The 18,918-nt window shown below is 43.5% G+C and overlaps 1 protein-coding gene across 1 annotated transcript in view; it reads right to left on the bottom strand.

Annotated features, from left to right (window-relative positions):
- Nucleotides 1-3,810: 3,810 nt before the first annotated feature.
- The window catches only part of ADAMTS2 (ADAM metallopeptidase with thrombospondin type 1 motif, 2), a 189,665-nt gene continuing 174,557 nt past the window's right edge, over nucleotides 3,811-18,918 (bottom strand). The window contains 9 exon segments of the mRNA XM_009892620.1: nucleotides 3,811-4,277; nucleotides 8,635-8,724; nucleotides 9,742-9,871; nucleotides 11,151-11,358; nucleotides 13,693-13,825; nucleotides 14,620-14,779; nucleotides 15,954-16,117; nucleotides 17,559-17,639; nucleotides 18,275-18,398. Of these exon segments, the coding sequence (XP_009890922.1) occupies nucleotides 3,811-4,277; nucleotides 8,635-8,724; nucleotides 9,742-9,871; nucleotides 11,151-11,358; nucleotides 13,693-13,825; nucleotides 14,620-14,779; nucleotides 15,954-16,117; nucleotides 17,559-17,639; nucleotides 18,275-18,398 (1,557 nt within the window).

Raw genomic sequence — 18,918 nt, forward strand, 5'->3', positions numbered from 1 at the left:
ATGGGGAACTGCTGAGAAAAATACCTTCTGAAAAACCCATGCCAGCTTGAAAAGAAGGCATCTTTCCCGGTCTGAAGAGGCTTTTTTTGCCCCTCAGACAGCCAGACTGTAAAAAGAAGGCAGCTGGTGGCTCTGCTCCATAAGGAGGTGGACCAGTCTGTACCCATCAGTCTTGAGCAATCTAGACTGAAGCTGCTCCTTCAAATATAATTTCTGTGTTCCCTAAATAGCAGCTAGACAAATAGTCAGTAGAATTAAAACCAGCAAGAAATAAATCAAATTAAATCTCCTAAAAGGTGAGACTGAGAAGGGAGCAAGCCCTTCCTAAATGCAGATGCCACCAGGCATCGCATCGGGTCCCTAATGAACGCCGGAGCTAGCGTAGCACCGCGCCAGCCTTCTGGGAGGCTGCTCCTGCTCCAAGGTGCAGCAGAAGTTTCCACCTTATCTGGGTAAATGCTTTTGGTTTGTTTGATTGCAAACTGACTTACTCTGGAGCAAGAACAAAGCGGTCAAGTTTCTGAACCTTGAACCAGGTTTGCAAGTTCAGCCCGGGGTGCCCATGCCACGCATGCGTGAGCGAACCCCCCCAAACTGACCTTGCCCAGCCTACAGCAGTGCCGGCCGCTGGGAGACACAGCTGGAAATGCTCAGCACAGAACCGCCCGGTCCTTTGTAAACTGTTGGGTCTCCGTGCTGGAACAGGCCTCTGCTCGTGCGGTTTGCAGAAAGGTCACTTCAAGTCGCACCAAATAAATTCCTGCCCCACTCACTATTGGGGCACGACTTAGAAGTTCTTTGGACAGAAGAGGCAATTCGCAAGACAGCATTTGAGCTGTGGGCACTTCCTCCTGTGGCATTTCTTCACATTCCCTGGCTGACTAAGCCTATTCCTGATGCTAAGGAAGAACAGAAGCTATTAGATGGGTTATCTCAGGCTTCTGGAGGTCAGAGAAATGGGTGTCCACAAAGTCCCAGAGACCAAGACTGGTACCATTCCAGTAGCAAACTTCTACTTCCCCACCTGCGTAACTGTAAGCCCCAACCCCCCTACCCTTGGGTTTGTGAGGGTTTTTCAGAAGTTTACCATGTGCTTGGATGTGCGTCTAGCCTATGAAAAACCTGCGGGTTGTGGTTTCTTTTTATTGTCCGCAGAGCTAAAAAGCAGGATAATAACGTGGAGGGGAAAAGATGAGTTTTACACTAACCGCATCTGAGTAAAGGAAATGTGGAAGGGGGAGAAATACTCATGATGTCTACAGGCTGGGAGCCCAGCTACAGCTGTGTCTCCCGTGGCACAGCAGCCGGAATGATGCTGATTTAGACACATCTTCCGTGCTTATAAATAGCATGGTGGGTTGGGTTTTTTTCCCTTCAGTGCTCACTATTACATTGCTCTGTTTTGCACAGATGTGACCTGACCCTATTTTCTAAAACTTGTCCTGTCTGCGGGCAGCCACGAATCCCTCGGCTCGAGGCTCCTGGGGCGGGCGCCGGGCTGCCCGTGCACGGTGGCTGTGTGACGGCAGGCAGGGCAGGGAGCAGGGCTGGGGCGAGCGAAGGCTGCCATGTGGGCAACTAAAGATAAGCAACGTGTGACTGCAGGAAAATGCTCAGTGTCTCACCAGTTCATGTCTGAGGTGAGACTCCTGTCACTGCCCCCACCAACTGCTGCTCAGGGCTGCCAAACCGTGGAGCTTTAGTTTTCCTTTTCAAACCCAGAACCCATTCCTTTGTTGCTTGCGCTGCCCACTGCTTTCACATCTGCAGCCACGTCTGCTTGGCCCAGAAGATGTTTCCTAGGGCTCTGGACTTTTACCAGGCCCCTTATGCTTCCCGGTCTTCATGGTCATCAGTGTAACCCCCATCCCTGTACCACCTGAGCTGGTCCTAAACACTCACCCAAGTGTATCCCCTTGGTCCTCTGTAAGAAGGGACGCTTGATGCCATCACGCCAGCTGAAAACATTCCTTCTCTGCTTTGGTTAGTATCTCCATAAAGTATTTTTCTTAAACCAGGTCTCGTCCTTCAAAGTCTTCTGGCCCCAGTTCAGGCCAGAGCAGTTCAACTTCTCTGTGCTGCAAAGACTGCTCCTGCAGGCTCTCCCCTCCTTCCCAGTGGGACCGGCTCGTTCTGAAGAGGAGACTCTGGGCAGCGCATTCAGCCACGGTGGTCAAGGGCAGAAGGCAAGGTCACAGGAAGCCACCTGTGGTTCACCTTGCAATACTTCTGAAGCTCTTTGCCAGCAGCCAGGCCACAGAAGAGCTTACACGTTGCTGGAAACTCAGCACATTTCCATGTGACTGCACATAGAGGCTTATTACTGGCGCTGTTTCAAACTATGACCAGCTCAGACTGGAGGATGAGATCTTACTCTCAGACTGGAAAATCTGAACTAGGGGCCATCAGATCTACCTAGTGGTAAAAGGATTTCAGAGAAACCCTGGGCTTTGCAGGAGGTTTACCAGCAAAGAGGAAACAAAGTCCAAGCCAGAGAGACAGGAGAAAAACTGCTCAGATGCCACCCGCAGCAGGAACCAGTGCGTTCTCCCTGTCTCGGCGGTGTTAGAGCCAAGCTGAACTCATCTTCTGATCTCCAACCAGGAATTCAAAATGACCTATGAAAACCACGATGACCCTGAGGGCAAAGGTAGTACTCAAAGGGTTCAGGTTACACCTCTTAAAGTTTCTAGCAGACCTGGTACTGTGACTACACCTATGTGTGCGTGGCTGTACCTGTATATGTAAGGGTAACCATTCACTTCTGCACCAATAACGCTGTCCTAAGGAAAGGAAAATAATACAAAATTATTTCCTCCAAAATAACCTCATCCCATGGGACAAAAAAAATAATAAATGTTTTCTTAACAAAGCACCAAAGAAAAGGCAACAAGAATCCAGTCATCTTTAAGTTACAGTATGTGGGTAGAAAAAAAATCAGACCAATAATAAAAAAAGCACCAACCAACAAAGATAACTGAGGCTGTTGCATTACAGGAACTTAAAGACTATAAAAAATATGGATAATTGTAAACAGAAAGACTAGGATGTTGTCAGTCCAAGTTGGCCGGATCTACCCTACTAAATGTCTTGCATGTATTCAAAAGTTTCGGAGACTCCTTTGAAACTGTTTATGCAAATATGTAAACTACTGTTTGCCAGTTTTTAATTTACACATAAATATACGGCTACAGAATTTTCTATATGTTTTCTTACGCAGTCCCGGTTAAGAAAGCTATGAAAGCACACGCCTTGCTGTAACCACAGGAGCAGCTCCACTGCAGTCAGCTAAACTTAGTCTGGCATGTCCTTAGGTACCCTCCTGAACCGGGGGCCGAGTTAGTGCCCGGGTTTATGCAATGCACAGAAGCATCACAGGATTGGTGACCACCTGCTTGTCAGTGTTGAAGGGATTTATTATGCCTTGGGACTGTTTTCCTCCATCCTAAGTGTAACTCCCATTGCTGTTCCCAAGCAGTTTTACACAGGCATAGAAGACTTAAAAGAGCCCATAAACAAGAAACCTGCTAACCTGGCCTAGGTATTACGGTTTGTTTGGATTCAGTGAAACGCTGTAATGATATTGCACTAATACTCTACCGTACCCTGTAAACCTAGCCATCAAAGTGTTCAGATTAGCACTTGTGAAACAATCTGGCTTTTCCATTTATAGTAGGCTTTAGAATTTGGCATCTCTGCCATAGCACCACTTTGATTTTCCCCCATTTCTAGTCTCTACAACATGGGCAATACTACGATGTTGGTAACATCTCTATAAGAGAAAAACATTGTTTGTGCCATATTTCCATTTTAGTTTATTTTCCTAAGAGTCTCTTTTTTTCTTTTCTCAGCAATCAGCTCCTGAATTCTTTGATTCCTTGTCCTTTCATAAGGTATCCTCCTCCGAGTAATGATGTTGTGCTGTGATACCTCATTATCCAGCCCATCGATTTTATAGGGAACATCCACCGTGTTGATTTCTGGGTGCTCCTCAGTTGCATTGGAAGGAGGTGCACGTGTTTTGGAAACAACAAGAGGAGGGCTGGTGGCAGACTGTGTGGTGGACACTCCCATGGGAGGGCTGCGGGTCGTCAGGAGCTCCTCCACAATGACATTATTCTTATTTACATTAGAATCAGTTACATTGTCGTCCTCTGTTATGTTGCTGTACATATTACAGGACTTGCAACACAGCTTATTGTAACCAGGAATCGAGCAGTAACGAGAGAGAACCTCCATGCGACAAAACATTGACTTGTCTCCTTGACAATGATCTTCTGAAAGACAAAAAGGGAACAGATAAATAAAAAGCATCTTCACATCAATCAGAAAAAGAAACACAGCTGAAGCTTTGGCAGTGGGCAGAGGGTTTGGTTTTCAAAGTGGGATGGGAAACTGGCAAATGAGCCTTCTATAAGCAGAAGCAGGCTTAATATTAAACCTAAAACTCAGCTCACTTCAACGGATGCAAAAGCTGATCTGAACACTTTGTACCAGCCTTGTCCATGCTGTAGACCATAACACTACTTTTTGGCTTCATATCCTGCAAGCGGTACCCTGAAGACCGTGGAGCCACGACGACGTGCGTTCCTGCCTTGGCTGAGAGTTCAAAACACACCAATAGTGCTGCGTTGTTGCTAGTGCTACGTTAAACCTCAGAAAGTCATCAAGGTTTATACTGAGACATATTCCCACCCCTCTTCAGTCCTTTTAATGCTCTTCTACAATCTAACAGTGACTAACCACAGTCAGGGGTAATTTATATATATCTGGACTGTCTCAAGAAAGTCAAGCCTTATTTCTATGTGTACCCTGTAACTCTCAGAATTCATTCATCTCCCATTGGAGTGATTTTTCTTTGCCAGGTACCTCTGTTCTGAAAACAGCAGCATTGCCTGAGCATGTCCCTTGTGCAAGAGAAAAGCGGTGCATTTAGCATAAGGCTTTTCTCCTCCTCCTCAACGGGAGCTGATATTGTCAGAACAACAAACTCCAGTGCGATGGAGCCAAGGCAGTCCATTAATGACTGGGAAACCCAGTAACGAGTCCTGATTTTTATGTCACTGACTGGAAAACTGTAATAAAAGAGACAGAATGATAATTGATAGGTTTTAAGCTGTCAATAGCTGTTATGACAACCTGCACTATAATATAGGTGTTACAGCAGATCCCGGTCTTGCTGAAATACAAGTGGCAAAACGTAGGCGAAGGGGTTAAAGGGGAGCTGGTCAAACTGTATTACTGTCTGAGAAATGTTAACAGACTCAGAGATTACTCAAGCCCTTGTGATTTCTACTCAGAGGAGGCAGAGGACTGTATGAATTGGCAGCAGGTGGATGGTGAAGGGCTACCAAGCTCCTTGGAGAGAGATCTACCTGTCCTCCGTCCTATACACCTGCCCTACAGCTCCTGTGCCTCTCGGCTGAAGTGATGGAGCCAGGAACTACTGGGAACTGCAGTGAAGGAAAAATCCCAACACACAGCCCACGCTGAAAGAAAGAGGAGTGAGAGGGCTTGTAGGAGAGGAGAGGGCTGAGGAGAAAGGCAGCCTGACCAACACTTGGCATAATCAGTAACAAAATATTTTCTCTGTGACCAGAATGCTGAGACAGAGATGAAATCACTTCTGCCTCTCTCCCTGCTCTTCTTACATCTCCCCCTACTCTTACAGTAAAGGATGAGTAACTCTAATTACTCGCCTTTATTTAGCGCATACCCGAGGGCAGACAGCGTGCTCCAGCCAGCGTGTTACTGGAGCTGGTATTGCACCATCCTGCTCCCAACACTGACTTACCCTGTCAGCAACCTCACAACAAAGAAGAGAACCAGAGCAGATTCAGAGATATCAAGTGAACTCAGAAAGTGTAGGTGTCGCCTCTTCACTCATCCTCAGTTAACAAAACAGGGCATTATAGGTGTTTAATTGGCAAACATATCAGTCTAAAATAAACTAGCAACTGTCTCTGCTGCTTTAAAACACTGGTGCTGGCTGAGGAAGGTGGAAACACCTTCCTTGCATCGTATTTATGCCCCGATTGTTACATTTGTTGCAGAAAAGCAAAATTCTGGTTCCTATTTTCAAACACGTCAATTAATTTTCATATTTTTCAAATGCTAAACTGAGATGCTTGCTGGGAAAAAAAGAACAACTCCTTCCTCAGGAACCTAAGAATAGTACCTCGGTTTTGCAGACATTTTCAAACCAGTCTTAAAGAGCTGGAATTGTTCCTATCTGCATGCACAACTTATACAAAGGACCGCATGTGCCTATAGAGCTTTATATATTTTTTTTTTACATACCAGGTAGAGTCCCCTTTGAACATTTTGCCTTGTGTTGCACGACCTTAATGCAAGCTTCTCCAAATGGCTTGCAAAATAAGAGCCAAAAGATATAACATTTAAATGTAGTTTAAACGAGGCAGATGTGTTCCTGGCTTTGTAAGAATCATTAAAAGCGCCTTTAGAAAAATGCCTTTTTTCCTATAAAAAATACGTAATGTCAAGCTTAAAAATGCAAGAAAATATGTAATATGTAATGTTATGTAATATGTTTAGTGACATCTGATAAATTACATAAATAAATAAACTCTCTAACTTATGAATGTCAGAATGAAGTTTTTATCCTCTATCCAAACCAAAATATCCAGATTTGCTGAACTTTTATTTATTTTTACTTGCAGTATGCATGACAGACTGGAAGTATATCTTCAAAACATCAGTAAGAAAAAAATAAATCAGTTTCACAGTCACTTTGGTACACATTAGTCTCATAAAAAAATATTGAAAAGCAAACTGAATTGGCACATCTTTAATATTATGTTAAATACATACAAAACACTAATAAAATATCCCTGATAAACCAAAGTGCATATAGACATAGTGCACAATGCCCAGATACCTTATTGCACCATTCTCTATAGCCACCCATCTCTTGAAACATCACTAAACATTGTCTATTTAAAGGTAACAGTCATGAATATATTTATACAGTTAAACACCAATTATTTTACATAACAGTATTCAGTGCCAGATACGTGTCTTTGCTTTTTCACCTTGTCATGTAAATTGTTAACATGTTTCAGGAAATCATCATATTAACAGCAAAATTTAAATATGTGATCACATGATAATGACAAGTTTGAAGTGCTACACTGTTGAAGACCCAAAGATTCAAAAATGCCACTTTTCCAAAGAATATGATCAATGCAATAAGGTAGTAATTTGCTCCACGACTGCAGTTTTAAAGTTGATACGCTTCTACTATTGGTACTGACTGTCACAAACAGGTTTATGACTTGTGAACTCCAAATCTTCAACACAAACACAGAAAGTGAAGCAAGAATGCCAGTTAAATTTCAGTAGGTTAGGTCACTATCCTGTCTTGATGAAGATATGGATATGCACTGTGCAAATTAACCTCGGATTAAATTTACTGCCTTCTAATAGTTACCATTCAAGTAAAAACACTCCGTAAGATTAACTCAAGGTACCAGTGTACTGTTTATATTTAAAGCTGGATCTGGTAAATTAATGCCATTTACATCTCAACATTAAGGCATTTTTCTAAAATTCTTCTTCTAAGCAAAAAAAGCAATAAAAATTGAGGTAATTCTGTAGTAATTCACACTGTTATGTTTGCCAGTTGACACATCTATAGAGCATACACACACACGCACACATACAACCATACCAGTCAAGTCAGACATGCACATGGTGAAAAAAGACCAAAGATGTAATGAGTATAAACAGCTCCGCGCTGAGCAGCTGGAGACATCGTAGTCAATGAAAACCTCATATTGCCTCCACCAGGTTAAGAAAAACGCCACCACGCAACCTTCAACGTGGACCATGCCTGTCCTGCTTCGGTTTTGTTTCTAAAGTGAAAGTACGCAAAACCGGCAAAAATTGTGCAACGGGAAAAACAAATGCAGCTTTTCACAAGGAAAAATATTTCAAACCACCATCAGAAGTTTGGCGAGAGCAGACGGCGTCAGGGTAGTGCAGAGAGTACTGACAGAAACTGAGTGTCTGCTTCCCAGTGAGTCCTCCACGGGTTACAAACATAAATGTGAGGGTCAGGAATGAAAAATGAGCAGCAAGGGTGAGTAAAGCAACGGCACCGCAAAGGAAAATGGAATGAAAAAATTCTTTCACTCACCAGTCTACCCTGTCAGCGAACTGAAACTAGAGAGTTATGAGATTTAGGGGTTTTAGATAAAGGAGAACTTTAGCACTACAAGGTGTCATTATTGTGATGTGATCACATTCACAATAAGTTCTCAGTTTTGCTATCAAACTGAACGTCATGAACCAGTAAGAGCCTTTTTTCACCATCACCAAGCAACAAGCAAACCGATCCCAGCTCCCTTTCAGAGGGCTGCAACATACTGTGGAGATCCAACTTCACACATCCAATACTTCAAGACCTCCACCACCAGTGCTACGCAAGCTCCAGAGAAGAAAGACACCGAGCACCAAGTGCCTGGTGTGAAAAAAAGATTCAGCCCAAGATTTAAACTTGGCAAAGTCAAGGGAACTTTCCGCATAGAGAGAAGAAGAGAGCAAAAGGCAAAGTCCACATTCGATGTGGCATGCATTTAAGGGCAAAGGCAGAGTTATAAATGGGTCTTTTACTTGAAGATATTTTCTGGATGGGGTAGTCTGGATCAGGTCTTGACAGCCATTGTATCATGTAGGTTTTCTTCGAAGGATCGGAAACGTTTCCTTGAGGAAAAAAAAAAAAGATGTAACACAACATATGTTAGCAGTAAGTAGTTGCCCTGTCAGAAGGGGATAAGCTAAGAGAGTGAGTGGGCTCCGATGGCGAAGGAGCCCGGGGAAGGATTACGAGCGGGCTGTGTAGTTTTGGGCAGAGGGTGCTGCTTGGCCAGTTTGCTACAACTTGCACCTCGTACTTGACAGCCAACACTGAAAACAGCCCGAAGGCCAATTTTCCAGCAGTATTTCTCACAGCAGCATTAAATATATACTAAAATATATCCAGCCTAGTTTAGTTATACTGCCTCTTTCAAATCTTTGTATTGGAGACCATAATTGACAGCTTGATTCTAATTAACTAGGAATCAAAAGCTACCCTGAGAAATTCATCAGGAATAAAACAAAAATATGAATTACTTAATAACAGGAATATGTAAAATGATCTCACAAGTATCATTTGCAAACAGCTGAAAAGCTAACAAGGATAGAGGTGTTAGCATCCTGGATGAAGTAGCAACAAATTTATTATAGCTTAACAAAAAGGAAGCAGATGAGCCCTGGAGATAACTTGTGCTTGGTAGAATGGAAAAGAAGCCTGGGACTGTCACAGGAGGTGAGGAAAGCAAAGAGGCATCTCTATACACAATGCCCTTGATTAGCCACAACCCACCATCCTCTTGCCAAGCCCAGCAGGTCTCAGGGGCGCAGGGCCGGACTCAGGCAGTGCTTCTCACCCAGAAGGGTTGTCCTTTGCTGGCCAGATCCATCACTGCTGTGCTGAGGTCTGCCTCAGCCTCTCACGCTGTCCTGGGGCAAGTGGTGCTCCCCACCGTGAGAAGAGAACAACCACGTGCCCAAGAAGCCCATCAGCCACACAACAGCTCTACATTTGGAAAGTCCGCTCAAAACCCCGGCAGACAGCACACAAGTATAAATTTGATGAAGGCATTTCAAATAAATGCAATCAATATTGTATTTTTTTTCCCCAGCAAGTAAGATATGCTACAGAAGACAAGCACTTACTTGGACACGGAGGTAGTCTGCAAATCCTTACAGTCTCTGGTTTATTTTCCTTACAAAGGCCAATAGCATTGTCCCTGGTCCGGCACAGGACCGGGCGATCCTGCGTGCCGTTGCCACAGCTGACAGAGCACTGAAAGGAGATGCACCAGTTAGACCCCCAGTCACCCGTTGGAAACAACGGATTAGAAGTTATATTTTGAATTTTAAACCACTGCCCTTGATTCGAGCTGACATGGCACATAATTCAACCATTGCAGTACCTACAGTAACTAAATAAGAGGGAGCACCACTGCTTTTTTTGTGATATAGCAGTAATTGTGACACTCTGAGAAAGAGCTTATGGTCTGAGTAGTAAAAAAACAATTGCAAATGTGAGGCATTTATTCACAGCGTGCATCAGAGATGGCATTGCTTGTGATAAAAGTGAGGATAAAAATTGTTTGTGCTTATTTGCATGGCACAGTTCCAAAATGAAATGCTGTACCTCCAAATGCAGCCACGTTTCCTAAACAACTTAATGGAGAAATCCCGAGATGAACCATAAGGATCCCGTGTATCAAAATTATAAGAACAATTTAATGTTGCAATATTCTACTCACATTTCTTGCCTTTTGATGACTGCAAAGGTTTGTAAATATGAATAAATGGAGCTTGTTATTGCTTTATTAAACACGTTAGCAAGAAACAGTCTGTGCACAGTGGCACTGCATTTGTTGCCACACAGTGAGTTGGCCAAAGAGCCAGGGATGGAAAGCACAGGATGCCCAACTCCTGACACTTGTTATGGGAGTGACTGAATCCTGCTTTGCCCAAAAGTGACAAACTAAAAGGGTTCATGAATAGGTGCCCTGTACTGCCACAGCAAACTAGGTGAAAAACTGTCTCCTTTGGCTTACGGACAGAACCTCACGAGACTGAGCAGCTGAATCTGCTGAAGGCCTTTACAGCAAAGATGCTCACACCTCTGAATCTCCACCAGCGTTGGTGCCTAACTTCCTAAGGTGCCCTTAATCACAGTGTCTGAAGACTTTAAAGTCGTCTTTACTTGAGAGAAAATAAAACAGTGATAAAAGAATTAATTGCCCTTCTCCCAGCTTAAGTCAACAGGCCAATGATTGTGAGCAGAATAACAAGCAGGTTGAATTCAGCTTTGCTGATGCTGCCACCTCAGATGGGTGGCTCACGGGGTGTGGATCATCCAGCACCGCTGCAGGATGGCTTTACTGCCTGTTTCACTACCACCATCTCTCCACCGAACTCACTTTCTGTGGCATTAGCAGCACTGGAAGCGGTACAGCCTCTGTGTAGGTATTAGTTTATTGTGGCAATGCACTTGAATAGAAAGCACAGAATGCACTCCCCTGCATTACACGAAATTAGTTGCTTGAGACCTCCAGAAAGAGACTGACCTGTGACCAGGGTCCTATTCTCCACTGTGCTGGGCAAAGCTCCCGGTTGCAGGGCCTCCTGCCTTCTGGACGGTCGTTGTTGCAGTACTTGGTATGAACAGACCGATTTGTATTATCGTGTAGGGGCTGGATACATCGGACAGATCGCACTTGATATCCTGTCTTCCCACAACTTTTGCTGCAAGGCTCCCATTCTCCTGTGACCCATCTGGGGTAGTGAAAACAGAAAGAGTTGAGTAAAATTCTCTCTCTCCTAAATTAGGCGAGTTCAAACTCTCTGTTGAACTGTAATTCTTAAACACAGGTTTAAGGGGATGTTAATACTAGTTCTGATATGGGAAATGAAGAAGATATGAAAAACCATAAGCAGTTATGGTGAGGGCTATTCAACCATGTCCCTGAAAAATCAGTAATAAGGCCTAGATCTTTAAAATCTTTCTCATTATCTCTAGGATAATCATTATTCTGACTTCGCTTCATTTGCCTTGATTTTAAGCTGGGCCTTCCAAGACTGCACATAAAAATACGGTAGTGTTTATGTCAAAAGCAGTCACCCAAGGGTGCTGCTGAGCTTCCCAGGTCTCGGTGCATGTGCTGTGCCCTGTCTCATAACGTAGGGAGACCTGAGCATGCACCAGCCGTCCCCACAGCTGGATCCCACAGGAGTGAATCCAAAACATCTGGGCTAGAAATGCAGCTCCAGCCTGGCCTATGTCTGGATACTGCATGGACCACATGCCTGGCCATGCTCTTCACCATCTGCTGCAGCACCGGGAAACCCAGCTACACCGTCCATGCTGTGTGTACTGAGCTCGGGCAAATTCGGGCCCCCAGCACCACAAATGTTTGGGTTTGGGGAAGGCAACACTCCACTGAAAATCAGATGGTCTGAGTTCATAATGTGTAAATCAGTTTGACCACTGAAAAATGAAACCTATGGTTTGTAATGTGGCATAGTTGAAAACTGCTGATCATCCAAACTGGTTCAAGAATTACAGCTACAAATTGTGAGGAACTTAGAGAAGAGCAACAAGGACAGACAGGACCAAAGGAAATTTATGTAGACTACTGAAAGCTTGGTTATAATCAAGGAAGCGAAGATATACAGCAGTCTATAAATATTTACAGAATGCAGAGATCTGCAAGAAGGAAATATTGTTCAATGTAAACAGTATTCATGGGATAAACTTGACCAAAAAATATATATAGTCTGAAGAAAAGTCTGAATAAATATCCTGAGTTTGAAGCAATTGTCCTAAAGCACTCATAAAATCCTGGTTTTAAAAATAGTCAAGAAACAGCACAGGCACAAGGCAACGCACTAAACGCTCAAGTTAAACAAAAAGTAAAGTGGCAATTTCACCCAACTTTCTCTTTGTAGCCTATTGAAATTACACAGCTGTGGAAGAAAGCGAGTGCTGTGGACAACAAAGCCAGGAATCCTAGGGCGATTTCTCAGACATAGATGATTTTTCCCAGCAGTGAGGAAGTAGCATATTAGTGTAGTGGGTGTCACAGAGCTTCATAAAATCTCTTAAATAATTGCCTCTCCTCTGTACAAGTGCAAAATGCTCCAATGCCATTCTATGGAAACAGAGGTGACTGAAACATTCAGGAATCCAAGTACAATTTAGGATCCTATTGAGTCTTTGTGGTACCTGGGTCCAATTATATTTGCAGCTGAAAGAAGAATACAGTCCTTTCCAGAGAGCCTGAGATACAGTTAGGTCATTACTTCAGTCTTCCAATAAATAAATGTTAAACCCTGACCCACGCTGAGTTTATGGGGCACAGTTTCTTGACTTTTCTCTCTTTCAAATCTTTTTTTTTTGAAAGGGAGTTAGGAAATATTGTGTGGTATGTTCTACTTATTTGCTGTGCTTCCTGGAACCTAGACTTGGTCCCCAGAGATAAAAGCTGGGATCAACATACTCCTTTCTTGTTGCAGTAGCAGCACGAGGAATATAGGAGTCCTGCATGTGGCAGAAGTAACCTGCTGCCAGTCAAAAAAAGTACCTGTAAAATGGGAATTAAAATATTTATAACATCTTACTATGGATAGCAAAGATGAAGGTACAACGGGCATACCGTGCTGTACGAGGGCAGCCGAGAAATCTAACAGGTGAAATATTTTTCCCTGTGTTTAAATGTCCAAAAATATGCTGTGAACTTTAGGAAGATTTGTATTTGAGAGGCTGTATGACATTGGTTTTCTTATGTAGCACTCTGTAAATTTGTTCTTACATGGTTCATTCACACTGTGTAAAATCAACTGGTATAAATTGAATTTATGTCTATTTTTTATTACCTCAATATGGCCTGAACACAAATGTCTGAAGCACGACAGCACTTTTTTTCTAATCCAACTTATTTCAGAAGCAATAGGAACCAGCAGTCCTAGAAACAGTATTTCTACAAGCAGAATATGGCATCACATCCTCCCAGTCCTGCTGGTGCATGGAGGTGAAGCTTAAGTCACCTTTCTTCAGGTGACAAGTGTGAGCTGGGTGTAACAGCAGTGCTGGTGGGCAGCGATGCTTACATGGGCTGGGAGCACTCCTGGAGGTTGCACACCCTGCGAATGGGCTTCGGCTTTTGGATCAACTCGCAGTAACTCCGATGAATCATCTTGTGGTCTGTCTTCCTCCGGCAGCCGTATTTTGTGAACTGGTAGCCTGAAGAAAGACACTCCTTTTATTTTCAGTTCCGGTAGAGTCAGATTTCAAACAAACTGCACGTACACTGTCAAAGGTTGCAGGTGGAACTACAGGTGAACATGCTACAAATGGAATTGTAAGTTGCACCGAATAAACACTGACTCATGTAGATTTAGCACCCAGAATTGTTCATCTCCTTTATTTTTCACTACAGGCTATAATGAGGAAAAACAACATGTAGCATTTCAAAAACGTTCTGCAAACCTGCACAGCCACACTCCGGCGCTGCAACCTGACCATCAGCCTGCTGAATGGCGTCAGGGTCTCCAGGCGGCCCCAAAAGCAGGGGGCTCACAGTGCGAGGTCCACATCACGGGATGCAGATTTACTATGAGTTGCCCCGTGGCACCGTGAGGTTTGGCAGCCTCGCAGCTTGGAGACCCTCATCCAAATATTTGTACAATTTTTCAGTTTCATAAACAGAAATCAGAAATGAGCCATCCCAGATCTGCCCCCAAAACCATTTAAGCCAAACTTTTAACTCCATTTGCTATTTATTTATCTATTTCTGAACTTAAATAAAGCCCTCCCATACTCCTGGTCTCCCTACTGTCTTGTGGCAATAAATCCCACACGTGCTGTTCACTCTTACCGTTTTCTCTTAATCAATTTCGAATGCTCTGGGGTTTTGTTTTTACCTCCTCCACAAGGTTTTGAACATTGGGACCATTTCTTCAAAGCCCATTCATATGACACCGACTCTTTCCGTTTTCTCTTAATCAATTTCGAATGCTCTGGGGTTTTGTTTTTACCTCCTCCACAAGGTTTTGAACATTGGGACCATTTCTTCAAAGCCCATTCATATGACACCGAGTCCTCTTCCAAAACATTATTGTTATCAACATTCAAGGAATCTTCATGGATCATGTACTTGTAAGTCAAAGATATCTTGGCACCGCCGTGAGGAATCACCTAGTAAGCAAAACAGATGTAGGGAAGAAAGATAAGAAAGACTGATATCAGAAGCTATGTGAGATGATGTGAAATAGCAATCATCATGGCTCAGATGTAAAAATATCCCCGGAGGGATTTAAACCTTTTAGCTGCACTCAACACTTTTTTTTTTCCCCTGATGAAAAAGTATCTCTATCCTTATGACACAGAGTTTCTAAACTGCATATTAAGAAAGACTGTTGTTGATTTAGACTGATATTTCTTGCCAGCATTGGACTGACTTCATGATACTAAATTTTTTCCATATCCCATCATAAAGGAAGGAAATGTTGTACTAAAATGAAAATGGATAGTTCCACTAAAAGACAAGGCAAATTCAAGTGCACAGATAACTGAAAGCCGTGAATAAAATTGCTTATATTTCTGATAAAACAAAAATATTCTTATGATAATCCTGGGAATTCTGTGCAGCTTGTTACTTAATCCTGACAGAAATATAAATGATTTAGAAAGAGTTTTTGCTATCACACTGCACTAAGACAAATGCAAGAAAACAGAACTCTGTGAATAAAGTGCAAAATGTTGGTCCTTTGAAAACATAATATTTATTCCTCCTTTGACATTCAGCTGGTATAGATCAACACATTACAGCTGCTTTCAGAGGGATTCTGAATCAACCCACCCCTACTCATTATAGTCTATCATTTTCTGGCTTGCAATTTAAAAAGAATACAGTCGGGCGGGTTTGGGACCTGCAGAACTGGCTGTGCCCTGACAAAGCGAGCCTGGAAACACAAGAATCCTGCATCTGCCTTTGCAGGATACATTTTCGAAACATGGACGGGAGGAGGAGCTATTAGATCTATCAGATACCAACTATTTTGACCTTGTTTTAACTAACACTCACATGTCAGATATGAGAAGTAAGCTGGAGAGTCTTTACACCGTGGCCGCTTGCTAGGCCATCCACAGGATGTAATCAGGAGAGCTGGTTGCTCAACACCTAACCCTGAGTTATAACAACTCTTGTACAGAGCAGGAGAAAGGAATTAAAATACATCTTCTATTGTCTTATAATTGAAGCAGATGTCTTCTTGTAACTCACAAGAGGAATCGAAAATATTTTATGGCATATTATGGCTCTGTAACCCTGACATTGTGTTCCGTGGAAGATGGTTTTCATTTGACTTACCAGAATAACTATTCCATTACGCAGCGGCCCCATGGTCTGCACGGTTTCTCTATCATCGTCATTCCGATATTCCCACTCCACACCCATGTCAATAAATACTTTAGAGTCTGGCACATAGTTGTCTTCGCTTAGAATGAATTTCCCCGTTTCACGATTTTTAATTGCTAGGAACAAGAGAAGAAAAGTGAATACGAGAGGTTCGCTTCTCATCTCAAGTTTTGTTCTGCTCTTGTCCCAGTGGAAGAAGCAGAAAAGGCCAGTGTGCATTTTCCCTCTGCTCCCTCACAGGTTTAGAAAGACTTTTTCAGGTGTTTCACTGAACTGCCAACGCTTTCCTGCTCAGCTCCAGAAACATCAATCGTCCCTTTTTTTCTCTTTTTCATAGCCTGCCTTGCCAGAGAAATGAGGCCAGCGCGACTGCACCGCGTGCGTCCGTCTGCTGCTCCCGACTAACAACTTCTGAATCCACTGGCCAAATTCGAGCCAATTTGACAGCCGGTGGGGGTCCCACGGCTACTCAGCTCTTTGACATGCTGTAAGGCAGCTCAGGGGGCTGTTACAGCTCCGTGAGAGAAAGGCTACTGGGCTAACCCCCAGCGGGTCCCCCCAGCGAGAGCGAGACGCTAGACACTATTAATTCTGCTCAGATCCAGCCCTGACACCGACACAGTGCTGCTTAAGCTCCCGCTGCTTTGCAGGCGCCTGCCATTGCGCACAGCGCCCGATTCCTCTGGTTCAGACATCAGCAGTGCCCCGTCCTTCACCTGGAGAGACTTCAGCCACCTTTGTATCAGGACTCCTGGTTTTCTTCCCAGATGGAAAATTTGCTCTCCTCGTTAGGAACAGCAGGGACTGCGTGTTATTTACCAGCAGATTTTAACTCCCTTCTCTCTCTAGCAGCTACCTGAGCATCCTGCTCCCTTAACAGAGAGAGCTGCTCCTGTCCCCCACATATCGCTTCCCCCCACCAAAAAAGAACCTTGTCTGACCTGGTGAGCGATCGCTCTCCTGATCCTCGTGGCCAGGCTGCACTGAGCAGCAAGGGAAGCGTTCGCTGGTGGGAAGCTGGGATGACTCACGATATAATTAGCAGGCCATTTGCTGGGAATCTACTTCCAATTAATAACAGCCTACTAGACACTGCTTCGCATTGATTACAGGGCACCGTGAGGAGCAGATTTCAATTACTTTCTAAGCTGCAGGATTGATCGGGCAGCCTCACGTCAATACTGTTAGCAATGGGGCAGAGCCTGAAACGGATCTGGATGTAGCTGGGAAATGACTGAGGATGGGAAGCACGTTACGAGAGATACACGTGGAGATAATGCATTGCACCCCATAATGTAATTCAGCTCCTCTTCCAGCAGCTTTCACACGTGCACATGCCAATGCAGGGATCTTCCAGCTAGGACACGGGGGAATACAGCACAGGGAAATCAAATTGCCAAACAAGTTTCCTAATTTAACATACTTAAAGGAGGTACGTGGTGTGGGAGGATAACGGGTAAATAAATGCATAAACACATTGTCAGGCTCCAGAGACAAAAATAAACAGCAGAAAAAAAATATTCTGACTGAAATTTTTCCGCCTTGTTACATACTTACCAAGATTATGACTGGTGGCGTCTGTTTCCTGTATAAGTAAATGTCTTGCGCCAACAGGAATTTCAAACATCTTAATGTGCCCTTTATTGTAGTATTTGAAAAGATAGTAACAAGTTAGTATGCCACAAACAGGAAGAGTCTATCTTAGGTTTTTAAATAAATCTTGTTTTCTAAGAGCAGGGTGTATTACAGCGAGCTGAACCCAGTCCAGCATCATTCCCATCCCTATTTCTGTGCCAGGTGACACAACATAACAGGACAGAGGGCTTTGGGTCAGAGGAAAAATGCCTTAAATATCATCAGCAGACTTTGCTTCAGACTAAAATGGGCTTTGAGTGCCATATGCACCCACAGAGAGAGATCACGCAAGCTCCTGTCTGACAGGGAGTGATGATGACATGTTATTGCAGCACTCCAGTGACTCGGACGGAGCAGCTGAGTGACTTCAGCAGCACAGATCAGTCCACAGCTCTCCAACAAGGAGCACTGAAGCCCTCCTCTACACACGCACAGGCCCTGAGAGCAGCAGACTTAACTGACCACTGGACAAAAGTCTTATTTTCAAGTTCTAGACACACCTCAAAGTAACATCTGGAGAGTTTATTGGAATTAGTGATGCTGTAAATGATCTGTGATTGCTCTGGTACTTTCCATGAAACAGAAGATACCAACAAAAATACCCTGAATTCCCCAGAACAAACACCGAATGCGCTGACCTTGTTTCTTTGGTACTCTTGAAAATGTTCCTTTCACCACTTTGCAGTGGGAATTATCTCCTCCGCAAACACCACACTTATCTTCCTGCTTCGTGGAACCAATGACCCTGTCACACCCAACTTTCTGTGCACAAAAGAGAAAAACAGTCATTCTTATTTATCCACGCTTCAATTCAAATGAGCCTTCAGTTCAGATACCAAACCCCAGACTTCTGCTTCAGCAAGGTAATACAAATCGTAGTTTTTTTTCCTGGAAGATCAACATCTAAACAGATTTTAATATTTCCAGTTCCTACAATAGCTGTCAATCAGGTGATTATGGTTTTATATTATGTTTCACAGTGGTCCCCTTACTGAAGGAAAGCAGCATGGTTAAGGAAAAGCTCTTAAGCCTCAGCTTATCTTAAAGCAGATGCTTAAATTCCAGGAGAATCGCGGCATCTATGTGAGGATAAGCACCTCCACCAGTGCTTTGCCTCTAATTCTGTTGAAAGATGACCTGTGGCAGATCCCAACTTAGAGGAACTGTCATTGATTTTTTAAAAATAGCACGCTCAAATACAGAGAGAATGCACATCAGCCGTATCTTAACACCACTTTCCTTGAAAGCTGCTGCACATTCCTATTTCATTGTACATTCCACC

Source organism: Charadrius vociferus, unplaced genomic scaffold (assembly GCF_000708025.1).
Source record: "Charadrius vociferus isolate BGI_N301 unplaced genomic scaffold, ASM70802v2 scaffold529, whole genome shotgun sequence".
NCBI classification, from domain to species: Eukaryota; Metazoa; Chordata; class Aves; order Charadriiformes; family Charadriidae; genus Charadrius; species Charadrius vociferus.